Source organism: Ursus maritimus, unplaced genomic scaffold (assembly GCF_017311325.1).
Source record: "Ursus maritimus isolate PB19 unplaced genomic scaffold, ASM1731132v1 scaffold_2, whole genome shotgun sequence".
NCBI classification, from domain to species: Eukaryota; Metazoa; Chordata; class Mammalia; order Carnivora; family Ursidae; genus Ursus; species Ursus maritimus.
This window is the reverse complement of record NW_024424452.1, coordinates 80383635-80396322: the sequence shown is the minus strand read 5'-3', so window position 1 is coordinate 80396322 and position 12688 is coordinate 80383635. Positions and strand designations below refer to the sequence as shown.

General features: G+C 49.9%; 1 protein-coding gene across 2 annotated transcripts in view; it reads left to right on the top strand.

The window, feature by feature from the left end:
• ASTN1 (astrotactin 1) overlaps positions 1-12688 on the top strand; it is a 290796-nt gene that overhangs the window by 136137 nt on the left and 141971 nt on the right. Inside the window, exons 3-7 of one of the 2 annotated variants that reach the window (XM_040636245.1) lie at positions 1418-1811; positions 3492-3638; positions 4681-4788; positions 9171-9320; positions 10345-10512. In XM_040636245.1, the coding sequence (XP_040492179.1) occupies positions 1418-1811; positions 3492-3638; positions 4681-4788; positions 9171-9320; positions 10345-10512 (967 nt within the window). Of the gene's footprint in view, positions 1-1417; positions 1812-3491; positions 3639-4680; positions 4789-9170; positions 9321-10344; positions 10537-12688 lie in introns of both variants that reach the window. The other variant, XM_040636244.1, reaches the window with a different exon arrangement.

The following is a 12688-nucleotide window of genomic DNA, read 5'->3' as shown; positions in this document are numbered from 1 at the left end:
TGTGTGTGTGTGTGTGTGTGTGTGTGTGTGTGTGTGTGTTGCTTTGCTCACGGTGCTGGTGGGGGAGGGAAGGTAAATGGGAAAGTTTATCAGGAAAGGAACTTTATAAATTCAAGATCTAATTCTCACAAGACTGGAGAAAGCCCCGGCTCGTGTGTTTGAGGGAATAATCTTGACCCAGCCTGGTGTGCATGGGCCCCCCGGGAATTAATAAGGGGTTTTCATCTCTAACCTGTGGGATGGGTGGCAGTGACTGAAGCCCAAGTCGAGAGCAGAACCATTTGGAACAACCCCACCTAATGAAATAGGTTTGGAGAGATACTGACCAAAATAAAGGGAGTGAATACAGATTGTGCACTGGAAGATTTATGTCCGCTGAGCGCTGGGGAGCAACGGTTGTGCAGGGCCTTCCCTCCAAACCCTGTGCCCCTGGATGTCAAGGTGAGGGGCTCGGTGTCACCGAGCATGGCATCCTGGCCTCTGCTAGACAATGGAGTGGAGTCCTGGTGTTTAGGGAGTGGCCTCAGAGGGTAGCCTGGGAACATGAGAAGGTTCAGAAGGAAACTCCTTTGCCAGCCTGACTCCAGGACATGGGTCTCAGTCCTTCCCTCGAGCAAGAATGGGAGATCACTCGGGACCCCGGGAGTGGGAGTAAGCTGTCCCCTAAAGCCATAGTGATCCAAAAGGTCACGTTCAGATGTGAGGGTCTGCCACACACTTGCTTGTAGATCCCTAATGGACATAAACTTCTCTTTGGGTTGGTTGATGGGGACATTTAAGGTCAGGCTGAGGCCATCCCTGATTCTACCTGACATACTCCGTTAGGCACTGCACAGTTCCCTAACGTCGTCCTTACCACCACCTTCCCAGGCTAAGTGGCACCTTCTCCATTACACAGAGAGGGAATTTGAGGTTTCAGATTTGGGGGACCCACCGATCATTGATGTAGCCAGAGTTAGAATCTATACGTGGCTGATTTTATGATGTGAAACAGGAAGAAACGAGATGCCATTCTGCTGCTAAAAACTGGCAGGAAGCCAGCTTTATGTGTAACAGATTTGCCTTAACAAACTAACCCTCTCCGCTATTTCTACAACTGAAATCATACACACACACACGCACACACTTCTCTCCCATTGTTTGCTAAACCAGAAACGACTGCGAATCACTGAAATCATGCACTGGTCATCACAGTTCCATTTTTCTCCATTTCCCTTAAACACCCTTCACCACAGACAGTGCCTTTGCCACTGAGTGCTGCTTGCTCTAAGCGCCTCCCGCACCTGAATGAATGAATGAATGAATGAATGAATGAATGAATGAGTGAGCGATGGATGGTGGTGGGGGAGGGGCGATGCCTTTTGGTGGGAGGAGCTCACCCACCTTCCCACAAGTCTCTGCGGTCCTCTCTTCGCAGGGTGGCATGATTGCTCTCCTACTGTCCATCTTGTGCCTGGTGATGATTCTGTACACTCGCCGACGCTGGTGCAAGCGCCGCCGGGTGCCCCAGCCCCAGAAGAGCGCCAGCGCCGAGGCGGCCAACGAGATTCACTACATTCCCTCCGTGCTGATCGGCGGGCACGGACGGGAGAGTCTGCGCAACGCCCGCGTGCAGGGCCACAACTCCAGCGGCACCCTGAGCATCCGGGAGACGCCCATCCTGGACGGCTATGAGTACGACATCACCGACCTGCGCCACCACCTGCAGAGGGAGTGCATGAACGGAGGGGAGGACTTCGCCAGCCAGGTCACCCGCACCCTGGACTCCCTGCAGGGCTGCAACGAGAAGGCAGGGATGGACCTCACCCCAGGTGGGCAAGTCGCTCCTCTTCTTGGGCAACTAGGGAGCGAGCAGGGAACAGCTTTTCTAATCTTGGAGCGGGATGTCGTGCATGATGGCATGTACCTGTGGCCTTTCCCAGGGGGGCCAGAAGGGTCCACCCTTTCCTGAGACAATGGGAGCTGCTTTCTATGTGGGAAATCAGAAGAACAAGTACCCATGGAATCCCTCTCCACTGCCCCTTTGCACTGGAAGCAGAGATACTTTACATCCAACAGAAGGATGGGTTAGATAGAGCCTTTTTCATACATAATAGAGCAGTCCCCCCGGGAAATAAGAAGCTAGCAAGAAAGATCAACGTGTGTGTATGGCATTTTTGCATGTTTACGTACTCTCATGTTTACTTAGGCGATTTAATTATCCATCGAAGTGGAAGGGACAGAGGTGTCTGTTCTTTTCTATGACTCTGGAGACTTTGGTCTGGGGTGGGTGTCGTTCTTTGTGTTGTCTTGTCCATGCCTCTGTGGTCTTTACAAAGGTTGTACTTCTTCAAAGAAGATTAGGAATGCAATCAAGCTGTCCGACCTTAGATGCCTTGTGTTTCTACGGAGATGCTGGGTGTTAAAGACCTGGACCTGATCGGGCTGAACCAAATCAGGGTCGACCAAATGCAGAGAGAAAATGACCGTACTTTTCTTTTATAGTGGCCTTCCTGTCTCTCTCTGGAACTTCCATAAATAATCAACTCCTCCTAGGTAAAACCCCAAGACAGTGATCCCTCAAAAAACTGCTCAATTATCTTTAAAGAAGACATTTTTCATACCGAATATTGCTTAAGATATGTAGACTTTCAGTGGGGCTTGAAAAGTGGGAAGTCACTTTTCAATAGAAGTCTCCATGCTGGGGCGCTTAGGTGGCCCAGTTGGTTGAGCATCTGAGTCTTGTTTTCGACTCAGGTCATGATTTCATGGGTCGTGAGGTCGAGCCCCTCATCTGGCTTCACGCTCAGCAGGGAGTCTGCTTAAAGATTCTCTCCCTCTACCCTCCCCCGCCAAGTAAATAAATAAATCTTGAGAAAAAAAATAAGTCTCCATTCTGCTTGGTATCTAGAAGAGATCCTGTATGAATAGCCACTTTTTAATGAAATTTAAAGTCTGGGAACTCCTTGAGGATAGGAAACACGCCTTCAATGCCTTATATTCCCCATAGCACCTGGCGCGTTGCTAAGCCCACCAGGTAGCCTGTGATACTCGGGGTTGCAAACTCCAGTGCGTTCCAGAGCAGCAGGTGTCGCGAGTACGTGCAGCAGCTGGATGTCAGACAGCAGGGAATGGTGCGGACTGGGATGGAAGAGGGAGAGGGCATGTTCTGCCTGAACGCACTCAAATTCAGCTTCTTTTAAAGCTCTGTGCTGCCCCAGAGAAAGGAGTCTGTTTTCTGTCTCTAGCCAGCGGGCCACACGTGGTGACCCTGATCAATACGGAGTCAGTTAACTTGGATTTTCAGTTGTCATCTCTCTCCTTCTCTCCTCCCTCAGTTTGTAGCCCTGCATTAATCAGAGGAGTATCTAGTCTCTGCCAATCTCTCCCTTTAAAGGTTCCTTATTTCAGTTCTGTGAAACTCCATGTATGTGGTTCATGCAGCTTTCCTGGCTCCCACTTTCTCTTCGACTTTTCTCTGAAAGAACCTGCCTTGACTTTTCCTTCTGCAGGAAGTGACAATGCCAAGCTGTCGCTGATGAACAAATACAAGGATAACATCATCGCCACCAGCCCCGTGGACTCCAACCACCAGCAGGCCACTCTGCTCTCGCACACCTCCAGTAGCCAGAGGAAGCGGATCAACAACAAAGCAAGAGGTATCTGTGTGTGATGGGAGGGCTTGCGGGGGGCGGATTCCTTAATAGTGGTAGAGGCAGGACCATTCATATCCTGGACGCCCGACGCGCAGGCATGGCTGGAGTCTGGGTGTTTGGGCCCAGTCTTCCTGGAAGCCTGTTGAGTGTTACTTAGCCAAAACACTCAAATGTACAAACCTTCTGACCAGGTAATTTCATAAACAAGAATTTATCCTTAGGAAATAATTGGACAACTGTGCAAAGCTGTGTGTAAAAGGCTGTTCATCACAACATCGTTTAAAAGGGCGAAAAATTGGAAATAGCTTAAGTGTCCATCAATAGGGAATCAGTTAACTACCTGCACATCTGTCTCTCGTCCAGCAGCTTATCAGGCAGCCATTTACGATGATAAGATAGATCCATATTTGTTCATATGGAAAGTTGCCCACCCATTTATTAAATGGAAAAAAAAAACCCAAGGCTGTAAAATTGAAGGTACAGCAAAATGCCATTTATAAGGGGAGATTAAAAACCCTTTATCTATTTCTGTATCAGAAAAAGTCAGAGAGCATATACGTCAAGTGTGAACAGAGTTTTTCTCTGATTGACAGGATTTAGAGGACATTAGGGTTGTTCCCTTTGCACGTTTCTCTGCATTCTCTTTATTATTTTTTTCCCCTTTTCCCATTGAATGTATATTAATTCTAGGACCAGAGAAAAGCAAAAATATAATATCCTAACTTCTGAGGAGGCAAATTTTCCTTCCGTCCCTTTCCACCCACCATCCGTGAAGGTCCTCTCTGGCCGTGCTACCGGGAGGGGCCCAAGTCGGGGGGAACCCGGGCTGGGTGGAGGTGGGCTCCAGTGACCGCTGTCACGGAAAGGTCCACTTCTCCAATAAATCTGTGTATCAGGAAGCTCCAGTGTTCGTGTCTACTCCTCCCAAATTGTCAGTCAACCCGCTCTTGTTTTTATCGATTTTTCTCTTGAACTTGCCCAGTGATTTGGTGTCATGAAGAAAAAAGTGGAGATGTCGACTGTGCTGTGCTTCTTTTCATTATAGCTGGTTCCGCCTTCCTGAACCCTGAAGGAGATTCTGGCACTGAGACAGAAAACGACCCCCAGCTGACCTTCTACACTGACCCCTCACGGAGCCGGAGGCGCAGCAGAGGTGGGAAGGTCGGAGGGGCACCGCGGGTGGCGGGGCTCTGGTCAGGGGAGGCAAGGAGCTGCAGAGATGCTGGGTCGGGCTGGGGGCTGTGTGGACCCAAGCCAGTTTCTGCAGGAAGCGTCCTTGGACCACAGCTGGTGTTTCCTCCTAAGGAAGAAAGAAGAGCCTAGAGTGGAAAATTTCCGAGAATCATCTCTCCCAGATAATGGCACTCTCAAACAAGTTTTCAAGTTGTTTGAAAGGCTATTTCTTGGTCAGAAGACTCTCAATTCCTTCTGGAAGCCTCAGGAGTCCTATTTTGCTGTTTAGACACAGGAAATAAAGTTGATAAAGTGTGTTGTATGTGAAAATGTGGACGGTATATATACCCTTGTTCACCCAGCCACGCCGGCCACGGGACTGGGCGAGGCAGCGGTTGGGAGGCGGGGTCACTGAGGAATGATCTATGGCCTGCGATTCGTGTGTAACGGTATTTGACCCTTCAACCCCTCCCCCCTGGAATCACGGGACCCAAGCCTCCAAGTCCCCTCTTTCTCCTGGCAGGGTCCCGGTGAGTTCACGCACTGTGCTTGGCACCGCTAGAGCTGTCCTTCCGCGCAGACACTCCCTGGGCCACTGGCCCCGATCCTCAGGTGGGACTGTGGCAGATGAGGGGCCACTGCCCGTCCCCTTGCTGGTAGCACTGTTGTCACTGAGGGAGGTCTGGGTTCAGTAGGCTTCACCGTTTACTTGCTGTGTGATATTGGAGGAGAACAACAGCTTCTCTGAGCCTGTTTCCTCATGTAGGAAGTGTGTCAATAAGACCTCACACGCAGGGCTCCTGAAAGCATTAAATTATATTAAAATGTGCTTTTTGGGTGACTGGCAGAGTGCTATGCGGTCCCCGTTGTCGGTGGGCCCAGACCTCTCCGCAGTGCGGCCTCAGGCTTGTGCAATACTCCACCCTAAGAAATTTTAGACAGGGGCCCCTTGCGATACAGTGAAGGCTGTTTGAGTGGCCTCCCCTTGTGTTATACCCAATGGCATTTTCCCCAACCAGTGATCAACCAACGCCCCCCAAAAGACATTTACAGTCTGGCTCTCTCCTACCTCTACTTGAGTTCCTTCCACACTGAGGGCGTTCTTCCCAGAAATTGGAAGCAGCCCTTTTAATTCTTCAGTTTCGCTAAGCTTTGCGGCTATTGGGACAAAAGTCCTTCCCACCACTTTTCTCAAGAGATCAGTGGGGCTCTGGACGGCCTAACGTCTGATGCCCCAGTATCCCTGAGGTGAGACTGTAGATCCCTTGGTCCTCTTTACATATTTATATACAGCAGACAGTCAACCTCGGCCCATCCAACCCTGAGCGGGTGTGTTCTGCTTTAATAAAATCCTGTTTAAGAAAATCCATAGTAATGAATTAGAATGAGTTTCTTTGCAGCACAAAACTGTTCCTTTAAAATACCAAGCTTTCCTAGTACATCAACTGTTTATTGCTATTAACTAGACTGTAAGCTTCTTAGGGATGGGCATGTCTAATTTATTTTTCCAAAGTGCCCAGTGAAGGATTTTGCCTATAATAGATGCTTGTAAGTGTTTGTTGAATTGAACTGAATACATCAATCAGGCCGGCAAGAAATTTTATAACTCACCTGCCATAGGTCAGGCTTTGTGATGGGAGGTAGAAACATGAAAACATGGCACAGTGATAAGGCTTAATTTAATATTGTAAATAAAGTAAAATGAGTACTCAGAGGGCAGAACAGGTCATTCTACCTGGCAGCAATTTGAGACAAAGAAGGAGAAAATAATTAGACCTGGGTTATATACAATGTATAGAATTTCTTGAAAGAGGAGAATCTAGGGTAAGGACATCCTAGTAAGGAAAACAGCATATAGGAAGCCCCGAAGGCACAAAAGAACATGGTATTTTTAAGCACGTGAAAGCAGTTCTGTATGGCAGTGTAAGAACAGAGGCCACGGGGCAGCAGGGATGGGGATGGATAGCAGGCCGTCTCCCCAAGGACCGCACCTGAGCCATGAGTTTGCACTTGGTTCTGTAGGCCCACTGGACATTTCGAAGTCAGGTAGAGATGCTAGATGGTGGGTGGATGATCCGGAAGGACCACGGAGGCAGGAAGATGAGTAGCAAGTTACTGCAGTCACAGGAGAGCAGCGGCAAGTGCCCGTAAACAGTGACAACACCGTGTGATAAAAGCTTTAACAGCAGGGTGCACCAGGGCTAGAGGAACAACAAGGGATGAGTGAGAATCTGCTCTTAAAGGTTTCAGGGAAGTGTTTACAAGGAGATGCTGTTGGCACGGAGACTTGAAGAGTAGGTGTATACCAGGCTGACAAGGTGACAAAATGGCATTCTGCGGAGGAGGAAATGATATGTGCAAAGTCAGAGACACAAACGATAACGGTCTAGTCAGAGAGTGGGAAAGGGTTTACTAGAATGAAGCGTCTGGTGCGGGTTTGCGGTTTGCTTAGGAAGTAAGGCTGGGGGGTCAGGAGACAGCACGCGCCCTGACCAGAGGACGCAGACCTAACGCTTCAGTTGGCGCATCTGGAGGCTTTCCAAGAGCGTCCCCCTGGTCCGCTCAGCTTCGCGANNNNGTCCAGGTGTGCGGTGCTGGGCGCGGTTGGGATGGAGAAAATGAAGGCCAGAGAGACTTTGGACAGAAGCTGGAAACAGATTTCATGGCGTGGAGGGAGGGAGGGCATGGCTTGTATCACGGAGGGCAGGGTCGGACAGGAGTTTTCCGACTGGAGAAACCAAGTAGCTCAGGGCGCCGTTCTCCGGTGGTGGAAATCGGAGGAAGAGGGAGGGTCCAGTCTCGCTTTCGAGTGCCCGGGGGACGTGCTGGTTGGTGGCAGATCTGCTGCTCAGGCCCGGTTTGCGCTGGGAGTAGAGATTCGTAAGTGTGGGGAAATAAACCCCCTGGTGAAAGGTTCCTAAGGTGAAAAGAATATCTCCAGGTAGCAAGGCACAGAGGATCCCGAGGCCGTCTGCCACCCTGCGGTGTCTCATCCCCCAGCTCCTGCCAGCACGCAGCTCAGAGCACCTGCTGCCATAACGGATGGGATGGGTGCAGCCACGGACCCAGACCGTCCCGTGGTCCTGAGAACAGCCGTTCCAAAGACTCCCCTGGGCCCAAAGATTGAGTAGCGCCCTGTCTGGGGGCTGTCGCCTCAGCTGGACCCCTGCCTCCATCCCAGCTTCTTAGTAGCAGCTTGACCCTGGATGTGCCCTGTCACCTCTTTGATTGTCCCTCTGTGGGCATTGCCTCATCAGACCGTGGTCATTGTTAAGTGACACGAGCCACGCAAAGCCTGAGCGCTGGCCCTGACACATAATGACGCTTCGTAGATTTTAACTGTCACTATGAGGTTGATCTCCTTGAGACTGATTTTCCTTACCTGTGAAGTGGGTAGTTACTATCCAGACTCCTAGATTTATTCTAAGGAAGCAAATAATAAAAAGAAAATAATGTATACAAAGCACTTCGCCCGCTGTCCGACGTAATAGATACCTTTTATTTCTATCAGTCGTAAATGCCAACACAGACCAGACCATAAGAAAATGACAAAGGACACATTTTTTTGGCCACTTGCCTTGCTTTCCTACTTCCCCACATCTGTTCTGCCTCCACATGAAATGTCCCTCTTGTTACTACCATTTTATCCTCTGCACAAAAACCGAAAACAAAGACACACCATGAAAACCTTCCTTCCTATTTCTGTCCGCACCTGCCTGCAAGTGTCTTCTCGGCATCCTTATTTGCTCACAAGGCTGCCATTTATAATCTTACCCCAGCGACTGCAGGGCTGGCGGGACCCTTCAGGCATGACAGCATCCTCTACACATACAGAGCAGACTTTCCTCCTTCCTGGTCGGTCCTATAGACAAAGAGTCACCTGTAGGACTCCCACCCACAGAACTTAGGAAGTTTCTCAAGAGGCAGTTTGAGAAGTAGTTTGAACCTGGGAGGAAGGACCTGGTTTTTGAGAGCGCCCGCTGTGAGAAGCGGTGAGAAGTGCAGAGAGTTCTAGCACGTGGTAGAAGCATCCTTGCCACCTTTGGGCAAGAGGTTGGAGCTCAGCCAGGCGAGTAGCGGGGGAGAATGCCCTCCTTTCTCATTTCTTTGTGAACCTGTCCCAGGAAGAGTGCAGAGAACTTGCACACAACTGACCGTTGTTGACCCCGAGGGCCACTAGTAGGCTAATCCCCTCTGACTCTAGCTGCCGACATGGTGTTCCATGAGGATGGAACATTCCCTGCCAGGGCTAGGTTTGCCCACTGCCTCCCCTGTTTGCTGGGTTGGGCAGCAGAAGGCCAGATCGGCCTCCCACTGCCAAGATTCTTACCGCCACGTGTCTTGCTTGTATCTTGCTTCCAGTGGGCTCTCCCCGAAGTCCTGTGAATAAGACCACCTTGACGCTGATCAGCATCACCAGCTGCGTGATTGGCCTTGTGTGCTCCTCCCACGTCAGCTGCCCCCTCGTTGTCAAAATCACACTGCACGTCCCTGAGCACCTGATCGCCGATGGTAAGCTCGCCTCCGTGGGTGCGGCTTCCTCCCCAAAGGGGAAGTTTTCATGTTGGGTCAGGAAGATAGAGAAGCCAGGGGTCACTGTTACTTATTACTGTAAGTGAGGGCAAAGAAACCCAGACAATTAAGGCTTAGGACAAATTTGGATTGTCCACAGACAAAATCAGAAAGCAGGTTAAAAAAAAAAAATTGAACAGATTACCTCCTCTTCTCTATGCCCATTCCAATTTCTCATTTCTGTTTGCTTTAAAATAAGCCCCTGTCTTTGTAGAGAAATACAGAGCATGCTGGATACAGGTAGATAGACACCGAGAGATTCTCTGGCTTTTGGGAAGAGAGAAGCTAAGTGGAGCAGTGGAGGTGATTAAGAATCAGCCATGCTTCGGTTTGGTATGCCCGGGTGAGAAATTCCTAATTGTAGGAACTTGCTAAAAGCCTAGAACTCTGAAGCAATAATTTCCTTTTGTCCAGGGGGACCCCAATATAATGAGGGAGCAGTACAGGTTCTGGAGGCCCTGAGTTCGTGAGGCCCAGAGCACCTAATTGACTTGTTAATGTCTCTTCTCTCTGCTGCTAGAAGGGTGAAAACAGGTGGGGACTGTGCGCGCTATTAGAGGGCCTGCTATTTCACGGCAAGTGGAGGAGACCAGGCAGCAGGCCCCTGCTCCTTGGGTGAATGCCAGTGCCTGTGGCTGGGTCTGATGGAGCCATGCCGTGGCCATCACAGAGCTGCTCTGTCCCAGCATCCCCTAGGCCCACCCTGATAGAGATGGGGTGGAGCAAAGCAGCAGGGAACAATGGAGCAAGGGCAGCAGGAGGTCCACGTGGTGGCTGAGCCTCCATCTGCGGATCCCTTGCTCGGGGGCTCATGACAGGCTGGGGCTGGTAGGAGTACTGACCTCGGATTGGGCTAATCTGTGCAGCATCCCGTACTGTGTCTTGAGTGATGCACGTGTGTGCACGCACGTGTGTGTGTTGCATGTGTGCACGCACAGGCACGCCTCCTCTCTCTCTCCTGCAGGGAGCCGCTTCATCCTGCTGGAGGGGAGCCAGCTGGATGCCAGTGACTGGCTGAACCCCGCTCAAGTGGTCCTCTTCTCTCAGCAGAACTCCAGTGGGCCCTGGGCCATGGACCTCTGTGCCCGGCGGCTCCTGGACCCCTGTGAACACCAATGTGACCCCGAAACTGGTAGGCAGGAGCACCGGGCAGCGGGTAACTGTCAGAGTTCATGCCTCTTGCAATCACCCCTCTGGAAACCCAGACCACCTCTCCCGATGTTTCCATTGCCTTTGGGGGCCTAGACGGTGCAAGCTACCAGTGTGCGGCTGGGCCCCTGAACATGTTGACTTAAAACGTGTCATCTTCTGGCGGAAGCCTTGGAAGAATCCTACCTGTAGCCCCTACTCTGTACCCCAGACAGGCCAGTTTAGGATGACCTCCACCATCCATTTGCCATCCTGTCAGCGGAAGTCAGCTTCTGGGGCTAGACTTTTTATGCATGTGTATTGCAGAAAATTTGGAAAATTTAGAAAAGTTGATAGGAGAAAATAATGATCATCTATAATTCTATCTCCTGGAGAAATCATTTTAAAATTGTATTGTCCTGCCTTCTGATCTTTTATCTGAGCATGAGTTTTAGAGACTTATAAGCACACTAAGTCCAGTAGCGTTTTCTTGATTTTTTCACTTCACATTCTATCATGAAATTTTTCCAGAACCATTAAATAATCCTCAATAACATAATTGTAATGGCTATTTGGTATTCCATTGTACGTCCATATCATAGCTCATTTAAATAGTCCCCTATTATTTGACATTTAGGATGCTTTAAATTTTTAATTTTTATAAATACTACCAAAATGAATATCTTTCCACATAAATGCATTTCCACATAAATGAAGTTATTTTCTTCGGGTAAATTCTAGGAGAGAGATTACTGGGGCCAAGGGGAGAGACATCTCTCAGGCTGTCATGTTATCAGATGGGGCTGGGGCTTCCCCGAGAGGGTCCACATTCGGACACGGCACACATGGTGCCACGCCCACAGCTTCGTGAGCTCCACGATCCTGAGGAGTGTGGGCCCCTCCTTCCGGGTTGCTGTGCACTTTCCTTGTAGAAGGGGTTTACCTGCAACAGTCTTCATCAGGACCTGGGTCCAGTAGATTCAGTACCACAGATAGATCGTTCCCAGGGAAGTCGTGTAATGTCTTAGAACAAAGGAAGGCATGTAATGATAGCTAAGACCCCCAAGGGAAGTGTAGGAATCTGGGGGCCAATTCCTCCAGCTCCCTGTGCCTCAGGTACAGCCCCTTCTCCTCCACCACACACACACGCACACGTATATACGAGTACACGCACATGCACACACGTGCACACATGCGTATACACATACACAGTACACATGCACACATACATACACACACACGTGCACACATACACACAGGCACACACACTCCTACAGATGCGTTTTCTTCAGGTGCTGGGGTGGAGGGCTATTAGTAGAGACTGAGTCCAAGAGATAGAGCCCTGCTTCTGTTATAATGCATTTCTGTGTGTCTTTGGAAGAGTAACAGGTGGCTGCAACACTCAGAGTTCATTTTCTTAGGTCTAAGAGTTGTTTTCACCTGGGCCCATCGTCGGGATTCCAGGCCCCCATATGGAAAAGAAAGTACAGCATTTCAAACATCTGATATCTAAGACTGTGCTTACTTACTGTTCTTCCCACGCTGTCAGGCAAACACCAAATCAAACAGATGGGTTGAGCACCATGCCCAAAAGCCAGTGTGCTTGGGAAAAAGGAAAAAGGGCTCATCTCCAAAGAGGGGCCTCTCCATGAGCAGAGCTGGTCTCTGGTCCCCCCGGCTGACTTGGAGTGAGAGATCCTGGGACAAGCTCAGTGCTTAAACTCACTTCTGATCCAAGCCTGATCTTCAGAGGGCCTTGGAAGGTTCTACTGAGGTTTCAAAGAACAGGAAGCACTTTCAATTACATGTGGGGAGAAGGGATTGGTGTTTTGAGCATGGAGGGGTCTTAGAGAGAAATGACCTCCTTTAGACCAATGTGTGAATCCCCCCAAGAATGTACATAACTCACCCTAAGCCCCGCGGCTTCCTAAGGCATAGTCTGTGTTCCATCCGTCATGAAGTCAGAGCAGAGGGGGTTATCAAGGGTTGCTTGATTTCCCCAGACATGTCAGATCCAACATATTTGTCATTGAAGACTATGCAAGCAGCCGTCATTACTGAGCGTGCTTCCCGAGCCAGGAGCCGGGCCGGCTGCTTGTCCACAGTGAAGTTCCCATCACCTGCCTCTTCAGTCTTCCCAGACGTCTCATTTCTAATCCTTGCTGAAAATGACTTTGGGA